At 35.7% G+C, this 23,487-nt stretch overlaps 1 protein-coding gene across 2 annotated transcripts in view; it reads right to left on the bottom strand.

Moving 5' to 3' along the window:
• Window positions 1–23,487, bottom strand: part of LOC127524791 (dihydropyrimidine dehydrogenase [NADP(+)]) — a 132,525-nt gene that overhangs the window by 78,568 nt on the left and 30,470 nt on the right. For both annotated transcript variants that reach the window (XM_051916693.1, XM_051916702.1), the window contains exons 4-11: window positions 21,280–21,367; window positions 20,900–21,061; window positions 18,737–18,933; window positions 17,099–17,180; window positions 15,210–15,297; window positions 6,126–6,233; window positions 5,669–5,838; window positions 2,329–2,539 (exon numbers count right to left, since the gene is read on the bottom strand). In XM_051916693.1, coding sequence (XP_051772653.1) covers window positions 2,329–2,539; window positions 5,669–5,838; window positions 6,126–6,233; window positions 15,210–15,297; window positions 17,099–17,180; window positions 18,737–18,933; window positions 20,900–21,061; window positions 21,280–21,367 — 1,106 coding nt within the window. The remainder of the gene's footprint in view (window positions 1–2,328; window positions 2,540–5,668; window positions 5,839–6,125; window positions 6,234–15,209; window positions 15,298–17,098; window positions 17,181–18,736; window positions 18,934–20,899; window positions 21,062–21,279; window positions 21,368–23,487) is intronic.

The following is a 23,487-nucleotide window of genomic DNA, read 5'->3' as shown; positions in this document are numbered from 1 at the left end:
AAGAACCTACAAAGTGGGACCAGCAGTAAAAGGTGCCCTCCACGACATCGCCAGCACTTCAAGGAAGAAAAGCACTGGGGCCCAGATACCAATCATCCAACCGCGAACGCTCGGGACAGTGTGAAGAATTTCACTCCAGCCCGATGTTCGCAGCGGCCCAGGCAAGCATGGCCACCAACTCAGCATCGAACTCGATCCAACCAATTTGTGTACAAATTATTATTTTCAACTGAGCTGGTTGATTCGGTTCAGTTCACTCATCGAACAGAACAAATCATTTACAAATAGGACCAATCCAGTTAAACGAGTTTTCAAGCTTAGTTCACTGACTCACTGATCTGCATATCTCAAGTTAACAGTTCACTGTAGGGGAAAAATTATTTGTGAATAATGACTGAAATTTCAGTATGTGCCAGTGTTGTTTTAGTAATATTTATATACTATTTGTTAATAGTTTGAATGAGTTTTTATTTTATTTATTTGTTTATTTATTTTTTAATATTTTTTATATTACTATTTAACTTTATTTTATTTCAGTTTTAGTCTTAGTAATTTTAGTACTTCAACTTATTTTATTTATGTTAGTTGCAAAGCCAACATTTCCAGTTTAAGTTAAATTTTTCATTAAATAGTTTTATTTTATTTTATTTCAGCTTTATTTCAATTAACAAAAAAAAAATAGTTTATAAAAAAAATATTTAATAGTTTTAGCTTTAGTTGACGATAACAACACTGGTCTTGATTCTTCAAAATTTCACCTTTTGTGTTCCACAATATATTTTTAACAAATAAGGGTAAAAATTATGACAGAATTTAATTTTTTGGTGAACTACATAATTGTGAGTATGTCTCAAAACTGCATTGCTCTGAGACCTAGGGGTCTGAATACAGACAACGTCATGCTTCATGGGGTCCACAGTGGTAAAAGTAGCCAGTCAGCTGCTCATCCCGCTGGCCAGTGGTGACCTAATCATCGACCAGCCTGCCCACCCAAGATTGCAGGGGGTGAATTTCTCGCTATCTCAGCTTTTCTGTAACACTGCAACGCAACCCTCTTCTGTCGACTCCGCCGGCCATTGAAGTGGATAAGTAATTCATATCTTGGCCAAGGTGCGGGGAGTGAGTGGCATTTATAAGCTTGCTATCTCTGAGCTTCGAGCTGGTGATGAAACGTCTCTCCGCTCAGAGACATTACAGTGTTTAGGATGGATGACAGGTTCGCTAGAGAGCAACAACACTGGGACAACAAAACACTAAGTAAAAACATGAGGAGGTGAAAAATAGCTGGATGAATGTGTGCTGACAAATAAACACAATGATATACAGTGGTGTACAAAAGTCTAAGGCCACATCTGGGATTAAAATCTAATTTAAACCTTGAAATAAAAAGTTTTAGGCTCTTAAAAAATATAAAGCAAATGAACATTAAATATTTAAGATTCTGCCCTATTTATAGATCACACATCAAATAAGTATATTTGTGACAGTGATCATGTCTCTTTGTATTGACGATCAGATGTTCTTCCGTTGCAAGTCTTTGGATTAGTAAAGCAAAAGGGGGACAAACCAGATACTAAGACATTCTGAAATTTATGGTAATTTTTCAATTTTATTTTTCATTCAAATTATTATGTCATTTAATTTATAAAGGAAAAACAACTGTAAAATATATATATATTTAATAGCATTTTTAAAACAAAAAGGCCTAATGGAAAATTATATAAAATTACAATATATATAGTCAAGAAGCACAAAATGTGTGATCCAGACATAATATGTGAATGTGTGGTTGATGTTTTTGGCTAATCTGCTGAAATAAGGTTGTATGTGTGATGGTGGATTGATAAAGGATTCCCATAATGAAACAAGGCTCTCGTTTTGAGGGTCTTATCATCTCCTGCCTCTCCCTCAGAGTGATGGTTATCACACTGTGGCTACTAAAATCTGCTAAGGAAAGATAAGTGGGGCGGTGCTGAATGCTTATTGACGAGGGAACAGTCTGCATTCTGTGATGGCTCGCTGGGGAAATCTTTCACATGGACCACAGGTACACCAACATGTGCTCTTTTAAACTATAGAAGAAACTGTTTCTAACCCGGTGTGCCCGGTGTGCAGCACAAAATAATAAGTAATGGAATCGTTCATTTGGGTACCTTCAAACTACATTGCCTGGTAAACAAATACATTTGGGATGATGGGAAATAAAACTATTGTTTCTTACAACATACAACATATTTAGCTTCAAAAAGGAGATGAAAACAATAATAAACTCATATAAATGTAAGCTCATTAAAACCAGCTACAGCAATCGTCCTTTCTGAGGCTCACCTGCTGGATCGTTCAGCATGGAGCCAAAGGCGCTGATGATGAAGTCTGCTTTCAGGTGGACAATTTGCTCCTCATCCACAATCCAGGTGCCATCATCCCGCTGCTCTGTGCGGCAGAAACGCAGGCCTACGACATGCCCATCTTTCTTAATTACCTTACGAGGGGACAGGAATGGCAGGAACTCACACTTTTCCTCTTTGGCCACCTCCATCTTAAAAAACAGAAATCAAATGAGAAGCATGTGATTCTAATTGTGAACAAGTGAATGCTTGATAACAGAGTGAAGAGAACTAAATGCATTCATCTTTAAAAAAACAGTCATGATAGTGAAGTTGAAGTATTGGCTATAACCAGGACTCCCAGAAAACTTCACAGAAGACCTGAACATCTTTCTGCTTACAGACAGCATCACCCGTTTTACTGTACTGTGCCATTTACTTTTTGGAGACCCAAACCTCCTAGTGAAAACAGCCTAAAATCATCTACAAAGCATTTCTGTATCTTCTGCTAACCACTTAACCCTCCAGCTTCTCCCACCGTATCTTCTGATATCTGTACCAGTGCATCATTTCTTTACTCTTAAGAACCTATTCCAATAAAACACTCCAGTATAAACCATTTGCCAGGTTCGAAAGCACTTAGACTACAACAACCCTTCCACATGCACTGTTGACCCCCTTTTCGAACCTGCTTTTTTCCATCTTAACACTCTTATTCATCACCTCTACCTTCACCTGACCTCCCCAACTTCTGGTCATCTTCACATTGGCTTGTAGTCATGGACATCTGACAAGTTATGCAGATCTTTACTGCCCTTCCTCAGCAATGAAGAGCAGTGGTTCTCAGCTGGTGGGTAGTGACCAAAAAATGGGTGACAAATCTGTTCTGATAGGATAATGAACAGCAGTGGGAAAAAAATAAATTAAATTAAATAAACCAATGTAGCAAAACCACTGCAGAACCACATGGAGTGTGCTGTGTTCAAACGTATCTCAGACTACACCTGCAAGAACAACTTAATTGATGAAAATTAGATTTAAAATGGCACACTCCACAAAAATGGCCCTAATCACAGTGACTGAATTACAGGGTCTGCACTCACATTGTTCTCATCGTACCTTCAGAAAAGAACCTACTAGATATAATGGAAAGGATACACTTCATCTCCACACCCATTGGAGTTCCACAGGGTTTAGTACTCAGACCAATTCTGTTCTCCCTTTACACCAAATGGTTTTGTAGTTATCACCTCTCCTGTCTTCATCTGTCATTCTTAATGAGCTGATAATCAATTATTTCTCACTTTCCCACCCTCTGATAACCAAGTACCTCACAAATCAACTCATGTCTAACATTTCTACCTAGATGAACGGATGTCTTCAGAAGCTACATTTATCAAAAACAAGCTTCTGTGCATCCTATCTAAAAACCACCCTAGCTTAAATAAATAAAAAAAATACTTATTGAATTATTTTAAAAAGAAACCTTGAACTGGCTTGTTTATTTGCACTAGGTTTTATTGTATCTATATTAGCTTTATTTGTACCAGTAAGCATTTATTTGTATGTGTACACAAATATTTTTTTTCCTAGTTGATACTATTCTAAACTGCATGCTTACCATCTGTTGATCACAATGGTATGATATGTCAAGCTAAAACACTTTTTGTAAGTAATTCTGGATAAAAGCGTCTGCTAAATTCCTTAAATGTACATGGACTGAGAGAAGAAATAAAACTAACACCTTTCATAAAAATTCCTCCATTATGAAGAGGCTTAATTTATGGCCATGGTGCTTTAGCACACCCCTATTTGAACGTTCGCACAGCAAAGGCAGATCTAATAGTTTCTGTAGTTACACATTTCTAAGTTTAACTTTCTTGACACTGTTGCCATGGCAGCGTTGCAACAGTTGTCATTGAGAAAAGAATATGTCTTAATTACTTTGTTAAAAAGCTCCACAGAAAAATAAATCTTATTATATAAAGTGCTGCCCATTATAACAGCTCAACATGGTCACCTTTACAGAAAGTTCTCTCACTTTTTTTCTTTTACTTTTTCTTTTTCAACTGCGTTTACTCCAAGGTTTTTACCTGAGGTTGGAAAGTCTAATAATAATAATAATAAAAACTTCATCTTCTAGTTTATTGTGTTTGAGCCAACCTAACATAGACACTAGATACAATATAGACATATAAATTGTAATTGTTACCCTAATGCATTAAAGTACACTTAATGCATTACAGTGCATTTATATGCATTCTGAACATACGTTTACCGTATATTATTTTAGTTGTTTGTACCTGAAACAATAATTTAATTTTGTGTAATGTGATAATTAACTGTTTTAAAAACGTAAGTCTTCGGTGCCTTTAACATAGTCCTGTGTGCTATCTAATCATGATTTCACATGTTTATTTTTATCTCAGACCTCTCATTCACAGACAAAGATCCATGTTTAACTCCGGCTCATACCATTCCAGATTTTACACTAGATTTCAGTTATCATAGATATTTAACTCTGAATCTTTTTACTGTCAGCTTATTCCATTAAGTGAGGCCATTCAGTTTTTCTCAGCTGACTTTTATTGCTTTTATTCTGACTGTCTGTTGTGTAATCTACGGCTAGCTGTGTTAACTTTGATATGGTTCCATTTGAAATGATTAATATTTAATGTAACTATTCCACATCACAGATAGAATTTTGCAAAATATCAGTAATAAATGAAACAATGGCTTTCGAAACTGGGCTATGTTCTCAGTTGAATTCTAGGAGAAAGGCACTAATTTTTTTTACACTCCCTTGAATACATTACATACATTTGGGAATCATTTTTATTATTTTAGGGTTTTAAGCAGTCTGGTGCAGCACAAGATAATTTTGAAGGTGAACTGTGATATTTCTGTCCATGAGCAGCACCAAAATAATAATAATAATACAAGTTTCAAATCAATTTTGTTAAGGCTGCACAGACTAGATTTTGCATTTTAAAAAATTATTGGAATTATCAAAGGAGCAAAGGAGATTGAGAAATACTCAGACAGAAGAAGATTTCTTTCTGTAGAGGTACACAGTAATCTGTCTGTCTATCTACTTGTCATCTCAGTCAGCAGTAGAGATAGAGAGAGAGTTGCCTAAATTCTTGTGAAACAACAACCTCAACAACAACAACAACAACAACAACAACAAAAAACGTCTAAAAGAACATGTCAAAATCCACACAAAATGTAATTTAAGAGGACAAAAAGAGAAAATGTCTTCTTAAGGACAGCTGTTCCTTCAATAGGAATTTATCACTGGCGGCAGGTGCTGCTGAACTGATTTTTTTTTTTTTTTTTACCTCTTCTGGAACAGCACGAATGTTGGTAAAGCCCTTTCTAAAGACCACAAAGACTCGTCGAGCTCCACAGCGGAGAGCAGAGGTGGCGCAGTCAAACGCTGTGTCTCCTGCGCCCAGGACTATCACATTCCCATGCAGCTTTGGCAGCTGCAAACGGCAATTACACATGCCTGCAAAAAACACGCACCACAGAAAAAGACACAACAAATAACACAAATTGTAAGTAAAATTCAGTGCATAAAGACTTAACCAATATCAAATACCAGTTGACTCTAACAGTTTGACCAGTGAATGCCACAAATGAAAACTCTTCAGGAGCTGTTATGTACTTTCTCCCAGTAAGTGTAATACTGTTACAAAAGAACATGTGAAAATAAAATTACTGTGAAAGGACGGCAACTGGTAGCCAGTATACAGTAATTCCAAATTAACATTTTTTTTTCTCTCTCGTTGGTACCTGTTTTACTGGCCTTTGCAACCAAAGGAAGGAAATCCTTTGATGTGTAGAATCCCTGTTCTGTGGTCAAGCCTTCAAATATCCTGTCCCTGTTTGCTTGTGGAAGACCTGTGCAGCATGAAAAAAAAAGAGAAAAATTGTGTGTTATGATAAATACACTCGGAGGAAACAAAGGCTTGTTACTGAAACATTGGTAAAAATAAACTTTTAAGTGAGTGTGCGGTTATATTCATCATTACAAAGTCTTTTGCACCCCCATTAGGCTTGTGTTTGCTTTAATGCTTCACATTATAACAACATTGGAAGCAATGTGCATTTTAAAATTTTGAATTAAGTTGCATAAATGACGTTTGTCTAAAATTCGGTGGCCTAAATTGTCTATTCTAAACATGTCTAAATTTAATTTCTGCAGATAATTTGCTTTAAATTGAATTGATCATAATCTACCTAACTTCGCGTCACTTTTTACTCAATAAAATGAGCTAAGTATTATCAGAATAAAAAATGCATGGTGGTCACTTGCTGTCTGTGATGTGTATATACTGTTATGTTCTGTTTTGTTTTTGTTTTCACTCTGTTTGCTCAGTTCCCGGTTGCTTGTGTTCATAGTTAGTTTCCTTGGTTGCTAGCTTACTTGATTACTAGTTTGCTTGATTACTACTCCTTGTGTATTTAAAGGGTTAGTTCCACCAAAAATGAAAATTCTGTCATTAATTACTAACCCGTTAAAATCTCAGTTCATTGTATTATGTATGTATCTATGTTTTTCCCTGTGATCTCCTGAGTTTTCTGTTGCGGATTTAATAAAGTCTGTTTTCGTTTAATCCCTCGTCTTTATGCGCACTTTTACAGCCACTTTGTGACACTGTCAAGTTCAGTGCCAATTTAGCATTCCTAATAAATAAATTATTTATATTATATTATATTTTTGTATATAAAAAGTATGAATTAATTCCATCCATCTCCCAAACTGTTTGTCCACTGTTAGGATGCTGGAGCCTATCCTAGCTTCTCAGTCCAGATTATTATATTATATTATATTATATTATATTATTAATACTCTATTATATACATTATTATATTAGTACTCTTACATGTTATACAAAAACTGAACCACATATAAAATCTCTCCTTGTCCACCAACTGTTTTTTTATCAGGGTTTTGTTCAGTTTTCCTGTGTTTGGTGCATGTTTCCTTTGTTCTAGTTTTCCTGCCTGTGTTAATTATCATGTTTGTTGCCTTGGTTACTGATTCAGTTACACCTGTGGTTCATTTCATTAATTAGTTTGGTCTATTTAAGCCCTGTGTTTTGTTCTGTTCATGGTCCGTTATTGTTGCGTTTTATGTGGTTGTTCTGTTCAGTGTCCTGAGTTTTGTTAAAATAAATGTTGAAAACTGCTGCATTTAGATCCTTCTTTTGCAACCACCCATGACATTACTTGTGCACCCTCAAAAAAAAAAAAAAAAAATAAATAAATAAATAGGTGCATGACGCCTCTAATATTCAAAGAGCATTTAGCATATTGTAGTAGGGCAAGCGACCCATGTTAAAACCTCAGCAAAGCCATGATTTGTTCAGTTTATATCAACATTGTGACAAACATTAACGAGTGACAGTAACTGTTAAGCATAATCACACTTCAGCAACTGAAAATAATTCAATGATCTAATAGAGTTTGTTTGGAATTATGTCCTCCTCAGACACGTTGCATAAAATTACTAGAGGAACTAGAGGAACGGCAGACGGCTTCCTTAAGAAATATGTCGATAAGACAAAGGGCAAACAGAAATGGATCTAAGGGATACTTAACCCCCTGTCATTTCAAATCTGTCTATTAAGCTGGCACGCACCCCAAGGATGTACTGCGTGATGCAGGCTATCAATCTCTATCTCATTATGCCCATCATCACGATATGAACAATGAACACCAAGGCCTCATGTGTGATGGGAAGGAAAAGCCATTCTGTGCCTTGAAGCATCAGATGAAAACTTTGTATGGAAAAGCATCAAAGAACAGATTAACATGTACAAACTGCAGGAGGTAACTGTAAGTTCACAGATACTCTAGGTACAAACATAATGTTGCCTGTACTTCTCTGCTACTATTATAGGCTATTTAAAGTCTGTTCTGAACAACGTCAGCGCTTTATATAAGGTAACATAAGGATAACGGTTAAAGTCACAAAGTTGTGTAGCTTAGAGATGTCTAAAAATGTCTTTTTGCTAAGAACAGTTGTTTTGTATAGCACCATTTGACACTTCTCAGATCAAATCTATGCACAAATTAAATAGTCTGTTTCTGTATTACTATAACGCATTAAGCAACTGCAAGCAGTAGCTGAAGAGAAATATTGTGATAAACAGACTGGTAATCGTTTTATAGCAGAGGTATGTACAGAAGTATATGTGATTCTAGAAATGAAATCTTGCGCAGAACCCTGAAGGTGTTTTGATCTATTCAAAAAATTTCATTAATCTCTATTCAAATCTGATAACACCTACATTAATGTTCACCAGCATTATTTGAGAATGATCCAAAGAATATCTTCAGTTGAAAAACATCTGACCGTCTGTACAAAGTTTGTAAAGTTCACACACAAACTTGGTTAGTTGGTTATTTGATTAGTGACCATGAAATTGAAATATTGGTAGCACTTTAGTTTACAGTCCTGTTCCCTATGTACATTCTATGTACTTATTATAGTAATTACAATTACTGGGTAATAACTAGGTACTAACCCTGAACCTAACCTTAACCCATGTACAGTAGTTACCTTTTGTTACCCAGTGCTTTCTTAGGTAAGTACACTGTAATTACACATAAGTGCACATACTGTAAAATAAAGTGTTTGTTCAATTCAGTCTTTTCAATATCAAAGTCTTCGCTATTGAGTGAATGGTGTAATAAGTCACGGCTGAAGAGGTTGCAGGCCCTCCGCTTCAGGTCATGCCTAACAACACCCTTCAGCCATGACTTATTCATGATACAGCACTGGCCTTGAGTACCTTATTGCTTTTATAAAACGGTTACCACACCATACAAATATTATAGCCAAAAAATATATGTATCAATGCATGAAGTAAAATAACTAAAAGCCTTCCTTCCACTGGAAAAAACAGTCCCTGACCGTGAACAGCAACAGAAGTTACATTATTACGCCATTAGATGGCGGCAAAGGCTGTCTTTATGAGTGTGTCACTCAGTAGTGAAGACTTTTATATTGAAAAGATTGAATTGTTGTTAACACGGAACAAGACGCAACTGACAAATGCTTTGACTAGCGCTGTCAGTCATGGAAAACCCCTTAACTGTTAAAAGGACAAGATATTGCGGCAGACATTTAAACAGATTTTTTATTATGAACATAGGACTGACCTGAAGGAAAATGCTAAATCTGAATGCAGGTAATAAACTCGCTCACTCGATCTTTTTCTCACAATACTCTTCTACCAACGTGACCTCATGAGAATACGTGTGTATTTTTATGTAAATTGTGGTTCTACCACACGTACATTTACGTTTTCATACACACAAAAACGTACAACATTGACGTATTTAGAGGACTAAAACGTAAAAATACTTACGTATTAACAGCAATAAAAATGTAAATCATGTAACGTAAAGTATGAATGTATATGAATTCCCATGTATTAATATTAAAATCGTGGCTTTAATGATTTAATTTTGTTTTTAGTCGAATTTATTGAAAGCAGTTTACTCATCTACTTAATATGAAATAACATTTCTGTTCGTGACTTGTGCTGCTCGTTTCGGAGGATTGCATAATGTTAAACAAGACTACAATTTAAAACCTTATGAATAAATTTTCTGTAATTGTTTAACCATTTTGTAATATTTAGTTTGTTTGCTGTGCGACACAGAAAGCGTTTTCTCCTGCAGCGACTGACAATACAACCATAAGATACACCAAAACACAACATAAATTCACAAATCACATCCATTTTATTTGTTCGCTGTACTCCCAATCTTTAGAATCCATATGTTTGTAAGGAACAGATCCGATTTCAGCCCTTTATCCATCGATCTTCATTTTGATTCTCAGCAACAGCGACCGTCACAGTCAAAGCTCGCGATCGTTATGATTCAAATTTGAAAGTAGCGCCACCCTCGAGAAGTGTTACGACATGGTTTATGGCACTGATATCAAACGCTCATTGGTTCTCACCTGCTTCGTCACAGATTGCGACATGCCGTGTTTCAGTGGATTGACATTTGAAATGAGTGTCGTGCCTTCACGGAGAGAAGCCGGATTCATCATATTTTCATGGATTAATAAATTAAATTCTGCTCTGTACCCTAAAAAACTATTACCGCCAGAGAAGACTGACTGGAACTCATCATCATTTGAACTACTTTTGGTACCACTTTTGACATTTTCGTAAAAACAATAAATTATTGTGATTACGCTTGTTTGTCTGTCACTCTTTTATTTATATTAGTAGGTAGTTTAAAGAAATGGTTATGGGTAGGTTTAGGGGTAGGTGTAGGATTAGTGGCTCAAAATATCGTTTCAATGTTATATTTTTACTAAAATTGTAATTTTCCTACACATTTCTGCCCATTATGTTTTATTCTTTTAACATTCTGTATAAAATTGGTAGGTTTTTAGGTTCGGGATGGGGTTTAGGGATCTTACATTTATCTACAAAACGATAAAAGGGAAATTATACATATATCTTTAAGACATGATAAGATTCGTAAATATTTTACGTTTTTTTTCGCTGTAAAACGTAAGTATTTTTACGTTTTAGTGCCATAATTACATAAATATTGTACGTTTTAGCACCTTTCTAAACGTACAAAAATGTACGTTTTGTGTCTTTGAAAGTTACGTATTAATACCTACGTATTAACAATGAGACCAGGCTGCTTCTACATAATACAGTAAGCTTCAATGAGCAATATAATTTGAGAACATACAGTTTACGTTGCTAAGAGTGGTTGCTAAGGGTGTTGTGTAGTGATACACAGAACTGTTGGGTGAAGCGGTCATAGCCGTGTTTTATCGTGAATAAAACAAAGCTATTGACCAATCAGAATCAAGGACAGGAACTAACGTTTTATAAATATGTATTTTCAACACCCCCAAACTTTGTTTATTTACAGGTTTAAATGGGATATTTCTGTGATTCAAAACTAATTTAAACCTGGAAATAAGTTAGGATTTTGAAAAAATTTCTGTTCTGTTCTTTTTTTTTTCTTCTTTTTTTTTTTTTTTTTGTGATCTTCTGACTGTACTTACAGCATGATCAATGAAAAAAAACCTTTGAGTTTTCAAGTAATGATTACAAAGGTTTTTTTTGTACTGTTCTTGGATCAGTGCAAGCACCCCAGTGAGGACATAAATCGAAGTTTGTGTTGTAGTTTGAACTGGCAGTGACTAACAGCAACACTGAGAAGTAATATACTACAATAAAAAGTAACCAGCTCAATTTTTGGAGTAGCCTACTGCTATAAATGTAAAAGCACAACATATTGATATCCAATATACTATCTGCAGTTCAACTGTAGTTAAAAAGTAGTTCTGGGACCACATTCTTCAACAGCCTTAATGCCATATGCAGTAAAACGATGCAAAGCAGTTAAAAAGACAGTTTTATCCTTCACAGACAGTGACTGCCTTAAATCCAGAGTTTTCCCCCAGGAGTCCCCGAAGGCACTCCAGGAAGTCCATAGAGAATATACCTAAAAATATATAGCATTTGTACATGCACATGGCATTTCTAACTATAAACTTTTTTCTAGATGTCAACCTAATTATCTTTTAAGCATTACATAATGTAGCAATGTTACTTACAATTAAGTCATTATAAAGTGTTACTGAGAAAATCTGTCCTTTTTATTTTGAGGGTCTCTGGGTTGGCTGACAGTCTGGATGAGGGGGTTCCTGAGTCTTTAAAGGTTAAAAACCCTCTGCAACATGTTTTCTAATCTAAGAAAATATTATATTTATTAGGCAACACTTGCATTTCAGAAGCTTTTGTGAGAAACTCAACTAATGCAACAATACGATATACAGTACACGCTGACCTTAGTAAGACCTCCTCAGAGTCATATTCATTAGAAACGAACATCTAGACCAATCTGCCTACCCATATGGTCTAGTTTAGATGCTGTATTCATCTTTTTCACTGCTTCAGATAAACCCACATGACTGTCGCTAACCTTAAAGCATTCTGGGCTTAATTTCCTCCATTGTGAATGATTTTGTGATGGGTGTACACAGAGAACAATATTTTCAAGGCGACAGTCCAAAAATGTACATTTTGATGATTGCCATGTCGTTTGCTCTCCGTCTCAGTAATGGCTATCACACGATAAAATGACAAAAAACTGTGTGCGTGGAACATGTTGGTTATTTCTACAGGCCAAAAAGGAACATCCTTATCTGTGTTTTTCAACCATTTCTCTCTCTCAAAGGCAAAGGTACACATTTGCATGTCAATCACAGTAGAGGCTGACATTAGAGACAACATGAGAGAAGTGGTGAAAAAATATCACAGAGGCGCAAATGTAATCATTTCCTTTATGATTCCCAGCTTATTGCCGTTGCTTTATTAGAAAAAGAAATCCCATAGCAGTTCTGAGACTTGCCCGTCTCAATAACAACGAAGCTTAGCTACCAAAGAGTAGTGCTTATTCAAACATAATAAATGATACGTATTCCTTTTAATTATAAGGAGAAGAAAGAAGCACAAAGTACACAGTCACCCTCGAGGAATGTTTGAATTTCTCAAATCAAATCAATACACCAATGCACACAATATTTCCTTACTTTAATAAAAATAGAAGGCAAAATGACTCAACGGACACATTTCTTTTTGCATAAAGAAACCACAAATGCCACAAGCTGAGAAGCATTAAAAGATTAGTTAAAAAAAAGTTTCATTTACTCACCCTCATGTTGATTATAAACCTATATGACCTGTTTTATTCTGTGGCACACAAATGCAATCTTTTCAGTGCAATCACAGTGAATTTAGACTGGAGTCTTCAAAAATGACCATAAAAGTGGTCGACACACATGCTCAATATTCCAAGCCTTCTTAAGTCATACAAAACATCTGTGAGATGAAAAGACTGCACTGTAAACCTGAACAGTACTACTAACTTATAAAGATTGAGTACACTGCAATTAAAGTCTGTTAAATCATTGATGCAACTTAAAACAACTACATTTTCTGAACAAAGAGTTTAATTTTATTTTTGTGCAGCTCAACATTTTTGAGTAAACCCTTATACTTAAATGATTATTTTTAAGTTTACTGAGCGACATAAAGTGACGTCATCCACATCATGTCGTTGCTCTAACCGACGTTATCAGAAGAATCCATTCAACATTACACTGAGTTACAGCAGATTTCAAGTTCCCAGCATGCTTTGGATCACAATGTGTAAGGAGAATAAATGTTGAAATTGTGTGTTATTGTGTGTGTTTTTGCACAAGATTAATACAGGGGAAGATTTGTTATTGTTTATTGTTCTGTTATTTTGGTATTTAAATGTGTTTCTGTGATGCAGTTTTGTAGGGTTACCATCGTGGTGAAGAGTAGTGCCTGTGGTTAGGTCGAGAATTGGCTGCCAAACTTCAAGGTTATATAATGGATGTTGATTAACAGTTCATGCAAGTGATAGTCTCTTTGGTTACATTACTGGTGTGCTGTTACTAACTAACACTTAACCATAAAGTTTAGGTTAGTTTATTCAATATTTCAATTTAATTGTAATTAGCAAGTTTGTGTAGTACAAAGTTCATTTTATAAGTTGTACTAAAATTATCTTTGAGTTGTTTACTTAAATGTTTTGAGTGTACTTACTGGGTTTTACAACCACTGCATCAAAATAATTGAAAAATGAGAAACATTACGAATGGTAAACAGTTTTAAGTACAGTGGACTTAAACATTAAATAAAATTAAAATTTTTCAGTTTGACTTAATTGTTATTTATAATTATTGTTCACTTAAAAAATTTGAGTTCCTTAACTTAATTTTTTTTTTTTGAGGTAATTAGTGTCTACAAAAATTGAGTTTTCTGAACTTATCCGGTTTTACAGTGTCGTTTAAAGCTTTATCTGTGGATGACATTCCCCTCCAGTGCGACTTGATTTGTGAACTGGATGAGCTGATTCAAAACTTATACATCTTGAATTACACACAGTCAAAACATACACTTTGGTCTGTTCCAATCCTTACAGCTTCATATGTAGTCACTGAATGAAGTACTTTTTTTTTTGGTGTTTTTTATCATTTTTATTCACTTTCATTATATTGGTGGCTTGGACATTCTTAAAGTTGCAATGTAACCGAAATAGCGACAGATCTTTTCTTACATATTGTGAAACAGATCATTGAAAAGAAAAAAAATAGAGTGGGGACTTCAGTCGGCATTGGCTGAATTGTTTGATCTGAGTGCAAGCTTGCTGTTGATTTCCCCGGAAGATCAAGTTGTCAAAATTACATTTTATTCATGAATCGTTCAAAATAAGATCTATAACAAATTTAGAAAACGGATTATTTTCCATTTAATGGCTACTTTAGCTTTTGTGTTGAAAAAGTAAATAACAGAATTCTTATTTTTGTTCAACGATGAACGACCTCTCTCATTTTTTGTTGATCTCTTTAAGGTTCAATACGGACATCAAGTCTGGACAGAAAAATGAATGTGTCATTTAACAAGGAGGGCAGATGTGTGTGTTCAAAGGGAAAGACACAGTGAAGGACACAGAACAGATGGGGAGACAGAGAGATAGGCAGAACACAAGACATACAAGACAGACAGAAAAAAGAGACAATGAAACAGGGAGCTTTGCACAGACAAGCCAGTTAGATATCAAGGGAAAGGAGGACAGGGGTTATGTGTGTCCCTTGAGGGGGAAAAAATAAGTTTAACTTTCCTGAGTGGCCTGCATTGGAGGAGATCACTGATTTTTATGCAGCGACTAATAAGTTTATCAACACAGGATGTCAGCAAGCATATGACAAACGGATGCATAGTTTTGTTAAAACAGGAAAAAGCACACACAAAAGAGGTTCTAGAGTAACTCTAGAGAGGGACTGACCAATGCCAACGAAGATCACGTGGAAGCCCTCCTCCTTCAGTGAGGTCAAAGTCATCCCGTTCTGCCCCAGCCCCTTCTCAAGAACAACCTGTCAGGAAAAAAAAAAAAAAAAAACACTACATCTGTCTCGGCTGTCTCCATCTGTCTGTATTATTCACATAAAGAGGATGTTAGCGTCAATTATTCTACGCTGCTGTGAATTCCAGGACATAATTACATCAATCATCCTGCAACCTTTGTGACGGCAGTATACAGACGAATATAGTTATGATACATTAGTGCAAACAGAGTGATTCTATGGTCACATGTGCCGCTATGTGTTGGAGTACAAATGACAAATAGGCCCGTGGTTCACAAGCGGTGGGTCGCAAGTCTATTCTTAAAGGGTCACAGACTGCAGAGGAAAATAATGCTAAATGCAAAAATTAAAACGTATACAGCTAACAAGATAATCATGTACAGTTAGGAAAGTAAAATATACATGTTTATCAAACCAGACATAACACTTCCCTATATATTGTTGTTGACATTAAAGGCTGTGCGTCCAATCAGATTGTACAGAATTGTGCAGCAAATTCAAAAAATAATTTGGTAGAAGGCAGTTAAATTAAGACAAATGCCAAAATGTACAGCTTATATGACATTAATTAAAAACCAAGTACAAAACTATGCAAGGTAAAGGAAAAGGAATACTATACACTGAATATTTCATACTAATAAACAAATAGTTTTATGTGCCAAAATTAAAAATAAATGACTAAAAAATGTATTGTTTTAAATGCTACAAGTGAGCAGCACATTTAAATATCCAGTATTGGCAGAAATACAAAAAAAAAAAAAAAAAGTTTGGGGTCGGTAAGATTTTTGTAATGCTTTTGAAAGAAGTCTCTTATTCTCAACCAAGGCTGCATTTATTTTATCAAAAAATACAGTAAAAACAGTAATACTGTGAAGTATTATTCGTTTAAAATGTTAAAACTGTTTTGCTGCTTAATATTTTGGCTTAAAACTGTGATATATTTTTTGTCATGATTCTTTAATGAATAAAAAATTCAGAACAGCATTTATCTGAAACAGAAATAGCATGAAGCATAGCCTGTTCTGTCACTTTTAATCAATTGAATGCATCTTTCCTGAATAAAAGTATTCATTTCTTTGAAAGAAAAAAATCTTACTGACCCCAAACTTTTGAACAGTAGTGTATATCCAATATCAAATGATATTGGTAGTGATTTGTCATGCATCCCTAAATCAAATGCACAATAATTTAGCATATTGTTAAGCCTATGCAATTAATGGTAATATTAGTACATTTCAGTGTTCTATTGTAAAGATGACTTGGGGGTTGTAATCTTGGGTACATTTGTTGGGTAGTATGTGATTCTAACTCTGTTTACGGTAAGGGAACTGAAGAATTTAAATTTTTGTTTATGGTGGAATATAGTGGAGTCCTCATTGACAGCATTTGTTTTCTCAATTAAAACCACTGAGGCCATGAAAAAAAAAGTTATTTGCTGAAAATGAATAAAGTGTTGATATAAAGGTCAGCTCATGGGAGTCAGTGTACCCCTTACCTCACCTTAACCAACCTTCATTGAGTTTGAAACCCTTTCCCTCACCCCCCCCCTCTCTCTCCAGCTCTCTCAAGACTAAAATCAAATTAATCATGGTCAGGTGATCTGGATGAGGACTATCGATTGCCATTTCTCACCATCACAGCTCTCAGGCAATGGACAGATGGATGTCTTTGCCACTTGCCTCACTAATGTGGCTTTTAATTGTGTTTTGTTAGCTTGCTTTTTTCCCTGCATGGTTATTAATGTCAGTGACATTTGGCTGTTGATGGGTTGGAAGGATCTGACATCCTCCCATGTCTCTCTCACTGGTACCTTTACACCAAGATCCTTCATCAGATCAATCTCAAACTGCACCACCTCATAGGGCAAACGGAACTGAGGAATTTCAGCAGTGCTGCAAAAAAAAAACAGGGAGACACACAAAACAACTTTTAATATTTACAATTGTTTCTTTGTGGCATTATATTGATTTGTCACTAAGGATGCACTGATCAATCAGTCTACTAAGCTTTGTTCAACTTTGTCGCATTGGCAGCAGTCTTTCTTGATCATGTTTGTGCCAACTCTCATTGAAAATGAATAATGTCCAGTTGCTTTGACGCTGTGCAAATTGATGTCCGCGTGAACACCCCATGATGCATGTGAGAGGTATGACGAATATGACAAGCTCGGCGGCATCTCAGTCTCTATCAGACGTGAGTAAAAGAATAATAATGGGGATTACAAGGTGGTGTATAATTCAGACTTCTTCAGTAAATAACCTTTGGGGCAAACGGCACCTGTTCAAACCACACACGTGATCTCTTTGCACTTAAGTGTGTGTTCCCCTCATTAAAGGTCCAGGAGGAACATAATGTTTCCAACACACACACAAAAAAGAAAAGACAGCAGGTTTTTTTTTTTTTTTTTTTTTTATAAATATAATAATAATGTATGATATTTAAATATACACTACCATTCAAAAATGTTGGGGTCTTTTTTTTTTATGTTTTTGAAAGAAGTCTCTTATGCTCACCAAGGCTGCATTTATTTAATCGAAAATACATTAAAAACAGCAGTATTGTGAAATATTATTACAATTTTGAATAACTTGCTCAAGTAGCCAAACACGCTCCATCCGTGGTGTTTCTGTCTTACATGCACATACAAACAAACGCTCCTGAAGACAAAGAAGTGGATGACATGTTCCTCAGGCACCCTTTTATACTCACAGTCGCACCTGTAGTGACGTCATTGGGTGTCGCCGGCCAATGCAATTGTCGTGTTTAGACACGTGCTTCAGACACCAGTCACGCTGGAGGTGTTCCCCATAGCGTCTTGTCAGACGCAGTGTCTTGTTCCCCTTCTTAGGGAACCATGGTTACATTTGTAACCCGAGATGTTTTACTGACACTTGATCAACTGAATGTGTTCTTGCTGAATAAATATATGAATTTCTTTTAAATCTTTCTGACCCTAAACTTTTGAAATACATGATGAATAAAACTGTAATAATAATAACGAATGAATTATAAATAAAATTAATTATATACAAAACTATCACATTTAATTACATCTGTGTTGTACACAACTGGTTTGCCTATCCTTAATATACTATAAATAATATAAAAGTTATCCAAATAATTCTACAAAATATTTCCTATTATTCATTATATTTTGTAAGTCTACTTGTTTTTTAAAGCCGTGTTAAAATGAATATTTTTGAGCTTGTTTGATTGACAGTTAAACAACCTACTGTATTTTTGTCAACAAAAACTAGACAGCTCTGTCTACTTACCAGATGACTATAACAGGACATTATGTTTTTTCTGCATGATTGCAGTTCTCGACCAGCTAAGACCAGCATGGTCTTTTCAGACTGTAGTTAAAAGGATCTGTAACTTCATATTTGTAGTAGTGACTCATAACCTTTAGTTTAGCAGAAGAAAAATTCTGAAACATTTACTCTACCTGAGGCCACCGATGTATTTCTGTTTCTCGAAGATGGTGATGTTGTCATAGCCTAGCCGAGCAAGGAAGGAGGCACAGCTGATGCTGGCAGGGCCGCAGCCAATGAGAGCGATCCTTGTGTGGTAGCTCTCTGGCATTTCTTTTGCCGGGGGAAGCTCTGGATTCCTGATCTGAGGGATGCCCATCTTGCTGAACACCTGAGGAGAGCACAGGAAAGTCCTCAAACAAACTTCGCCATCATTCTGGCTCTTTCTCCTACTAGGGCAAAATACACATTTACACATAAATCCTATTTCCCCGGCTCTGTAACCTCAGGAATATTTATAAGGAATCAGTCTGCAAATTACAGTTCAAAGTTGATCTCTCTAGAGCTTTTTACAGTAAAAGCACGGATCCGCTCGAGCCTAATGAAACAACATTACGCTGTGATTACCTTATTCCCTTTCCTCTCTTATTTAGCTCCAGAAAGCCTTTCAGGCCCAGTTTACATCATCTCATTTCAACTCACTGTTTACCAGAAGCAGCCCTGGGCATATAATGTGATTTACTGTATGTGATGTACTGTACAGTTCCTGCTTTACACTAATGCAGGAGCTGGTCTGTGTATGTTGGCGAGCTCATACTGAGGAGAGGAGAGGAGGGAAGGCGAGCAGTCGCTGATGGCCCTGTCTTGGGCTTATCTAATCAACAGGCTGATAAACAACCCTGGCCTTTCACATTTGAGAAGAGAGGAGCTGTCATCTCTACGGTGAGAGGTGACGGGGAAGCAGCTGACGGGATGGTTGGGTTGGCCTTCTCCTGCAGGACTCTCTGGACTTCTCATGGATGTTTTTTTTTTTTTTTTTTCAAAGAGGGTGAATGTGAAAATGGAGGGATTTGCTGAGGTCAGTTGAAGAGAAGATAAGACTGGGTCATCCTACAGAAAGGCTGCCATATGTGGACACAACGTGTGTTTTTTATTTCAGTATGCAAATAAAAAATATATACACATTATTTATTTATTAAAATAAAATGCTTAATTGGCCTGTCTTTTTCTTGCTGTATTAGTAAATGAAGAAAAAGCTTCCAAGTTTATGTTCAGTAATTTCACTTTAATGGCAATGAAACCTACTAAAATAATAAACTATTCCAAAACTAATAAAAAATATAAACACTAGTATAAGCTACCATTAAAAGTTTGGGGTCAATACGTTTTTTTTTTTGTTTTTGTTTTTTTAAAGAAATGAATACTTTTATTCAGCAAGGATGCATTAAATTGATAAAAAGTGACAGTAAAGACATTTATAATGTTACAAATAAATACTTTTTCAAATAAATGCTGTTCATTTGATTATTAATATTATAATATCATTTGATATTATAATGATTAATAAGAAATGTTACTTGAGCTGCAAACAATGATTTCAGTGGATCATGTGATACTAAAGACTGGAGTAATGGCTGCTGAAATTAATTCTCATGAATAAATCACACTTTAAAATATACTAACATATAAAACTGTTTTTGAATGTTAATAATATTTAACAATATTACTATTTTTACTATATTTTTGATCATATAAATGCAGCCTTAGTGAGTATAAGTGACTTCTTTCAAATAAAAATAAAAAAATTAATAAAATAGATATTTACCAACAAATAATCCCATATAAGCTAGATAAATATGACCGTGCAAAGCAGTAGGATACTAGGCAGGCGACATAAAAAAAAAAAATCTCAATTCTAAAGTCCTTGTGTTCTACTTTTCTTCAAAAAGATTAAGAACTAAAGAAAAAGAGAGCAAAGGCTAACTCTTTCTCCCTGAGCTTGTTCTTGATTTACACCTTTGAAAAAAAAAGTCCATTCCATCAGAGAAAAATACTTTCCCACTGACTTTTCTCAGAGGAACTAAAACGAGCCTGGTGATTGTTATAGGGATGTGAGTGAGGAACTGAAAGTACAAGACTTAGTACAAGACAGCAGAAAGAGCAGAGGAGAATCATTACATTAAACATTACATTAAATCACAATTTAAGTCTAAAAATAAGATTTGGTCTTCAAATGGACAATATATTTTTTCACATTACTTTTCAGATTTGAGTTCAGTCTAACGATTATCTGAACATTATTTGCACCCCTAAAGTCCACAACAGACCTTTGACTTAAAAGCAACTGAGCTCCTTACCTCAGTAGCAAACTGCTGCAGCCCACCAATATTGATGGGGCCTTCCTCAGAGGCATAGAGGTTACAGCCCCCCACACACAGATCAGAGGTGGGACACACCATGCCACAGGTCAAACCCAGAGGGTTATCAGACAGTATTGCCTTGGCAGCACCGTAGTAGTTCTAGAAGACAAACAATAGCGCCAACGATAAACATGGTCTCAAGCAGCGCTTTGGAGATTTTACCTGGCCGAATAAAGCCATGTATAAGTGCTTATGCTTAACAAACTGAGAAATATAATACACAAAGGATTATAAGATTATCACTTAAGCCAACATCAATAAACTCTGTTCGGCGTAGCTGCTGAGCGAGCAGGTTCAAGCATTGTAATAGGTGTTACCTTGTTGGAAATGCTGGTGATAAAAGACTTGATATCCAAATTGGTGGGGCAGCTTTTCTGACAAGGAGCATCTGCACATTTCAGGCATCTATGAAAAAACAGTACATTTTTATTTTGAAATCTTCACAATTATATGCAAAACCAGTATGGCCCAAAGAGAATTTTATTCAATTGCTTTAATGCAAAAACCACATATTTAAACACCAAAGAAAGCTAAAGCAAGAAACTCGAATACACTACTGGCACCGCTGATGGTGTGCAGCAGTAGATAATGGTTTGCCCTTTGTGTGTTTCGAAAAAGGAGAGCTGAGAACAAATGCTTGATGCTTGTTTTATCCTAGACATGTCTCTGCACTGACTGTGGTGAAGACTGATACCTCTTATAAATACTGCTGACTTCATAATGACCAGAGAACTCCATATTGGTAGACAACAACATGCCTGCTTTAAATTATACATGGGATAATTTGGCTCCAGCCAATTAAATATTCAACGAGGAACAAAATGCATGCAGCACATTCCATCGGAGAGAGCGAGCGGAGCGGCTTTGGATATAGGTAAGGCTCGACTAGGTCCCTGTGACCGTGAAATTCCAGTTGAAACCTAGAGCTAAAATATCATGGTTTTGACACAAGAAGTGTAACAATGGTGCAATAATCATAGGTCAGTTATCTGATTCTTGGTCAGTTCCACATGCATCTTTAAAAATGGTTTGGCTCATAATAACCTGCCACATTTTTTTGCCATATCTGACTGACAGGGAGCAAACACATTCAGGCAAATGTCAGTGGTAAATAGAGGGGCTGCATGCATCCACAATAAAAGGATCACATCAAAATTCTGGCTAAAACCTGTGGCCAATCAATGTGGATTATGAGAAGGCATGGGAATCGTTAAGAATTCTGAAAAGATTTCAGCTCCTTCCATTTACAATTCTTTTAGTTCTGGTAAGGAATACATATTTGGGGAAAAAAATCAATTATTTAATCACAATTAATCACAAAATGATGAGATGATTTTTGAAATACATTTTGTTTATCTAGACATTGTAATGACTTTTCACAGTACTTTTAAAAGTGGCATAAATCCGATCTAATAATTGGCCTTAACTATATTAAACAACAATATAAAATAAACATATTTAACATATTTCATATATTTTTAAAAAATACTCTACTACTGACAACACTCAATTTTGTCATTTTGTCAGTAACCACACTTTAAGTCTCATCCGTTTTCTGTATTTCAGTCATGACAACTCTCAGGATAGTTTATAAAACATTTGTAACAATGTAAATGGAATGTACATATGTTTGGTCTTGGTGGACTATATCTGCTATGCTGCTGCTACTTGAGCTATGGTTGCTGCTGTTGCGGAGCAAGTACAACTCTTCACTCCAGTTTACATGCAATTTTCATTATTCTGATTATTCGCTAATAAGTAAGCAATAAGGTATGAGAGGCTGTGCTGTATTGTGACTTATTCACGATACAGCACTAGCCTCGAGTACCTTATTGCTTTTATAAAACGGTTACCACACAATACAAATATTGAAGCCAAAAATATGTATCAATGCAACTTTCATGAATTAAACTTTTACCAAAAGCCTTCCTTCCACCTGAAAAAATAGTCCCTGACCATGAACAGCAACAGAAGTTACATTATTACGCCATTAAATGGCGGTAAAGACTGTCTTTATGAGTGAGTCACTCCATAGCGAAGACTTTTATATTGAATCCTTCAGTCTTTTTTCACTGAGTTGGCTGTCTTGTAAACATGTGCACGATGATGTAAAACACAAAGCTTACTTCATATGTGTGCAGCAATAGATGACACTAGGCTTTTATTTATTTATTTTTATTTATTTATTTATTTACGTTTATGCAAATTTTATATACATCCCCATGTTAACAAACTTTCAAGATTATCAAGTTTATAAATGACCAACTTATAAAAACAAATTTATGCTCACTTTATATGTAGCTTCGAGCCGCTCACTTTATATGTAGAAATGCTCACTTTATATGTAGCTTCGAGCCGCTGCTGTAACGCTGTACAAACGCTTTCAGTGTGAATACTCGCGCGTCTCTGCAGCTGCAGTGACGATGTAGTTATGCTCATGCGCTGCTCACGCGCCGCTCAAGCTTGCAGTGTGAAACCGGCATAAGGGTGTTGTGTAGTGATACGCAGAACCGTTGGGTGAAGCG

This window comes from Ctenopharyngodon idella, chromosome 2 (assembly GCF_019924925.1).
Source record: "Ctenopharyngodon idella isolate HZGC_01 chromosome 2, HZGC01, whole genome shotgun sequence".
Taxonomy (NCBI): Eukaryota; Metazoa; Chordata; class Actinopteri; order Cypriniformes; family Xenocyprididae; genus Ctenopharyngodon; species Ctenopharyngodon idella.
Note: the sequence above shows the minus strand (reverse complement) of the source record. Positions and strands in the feature narration are given on the sequence as shown.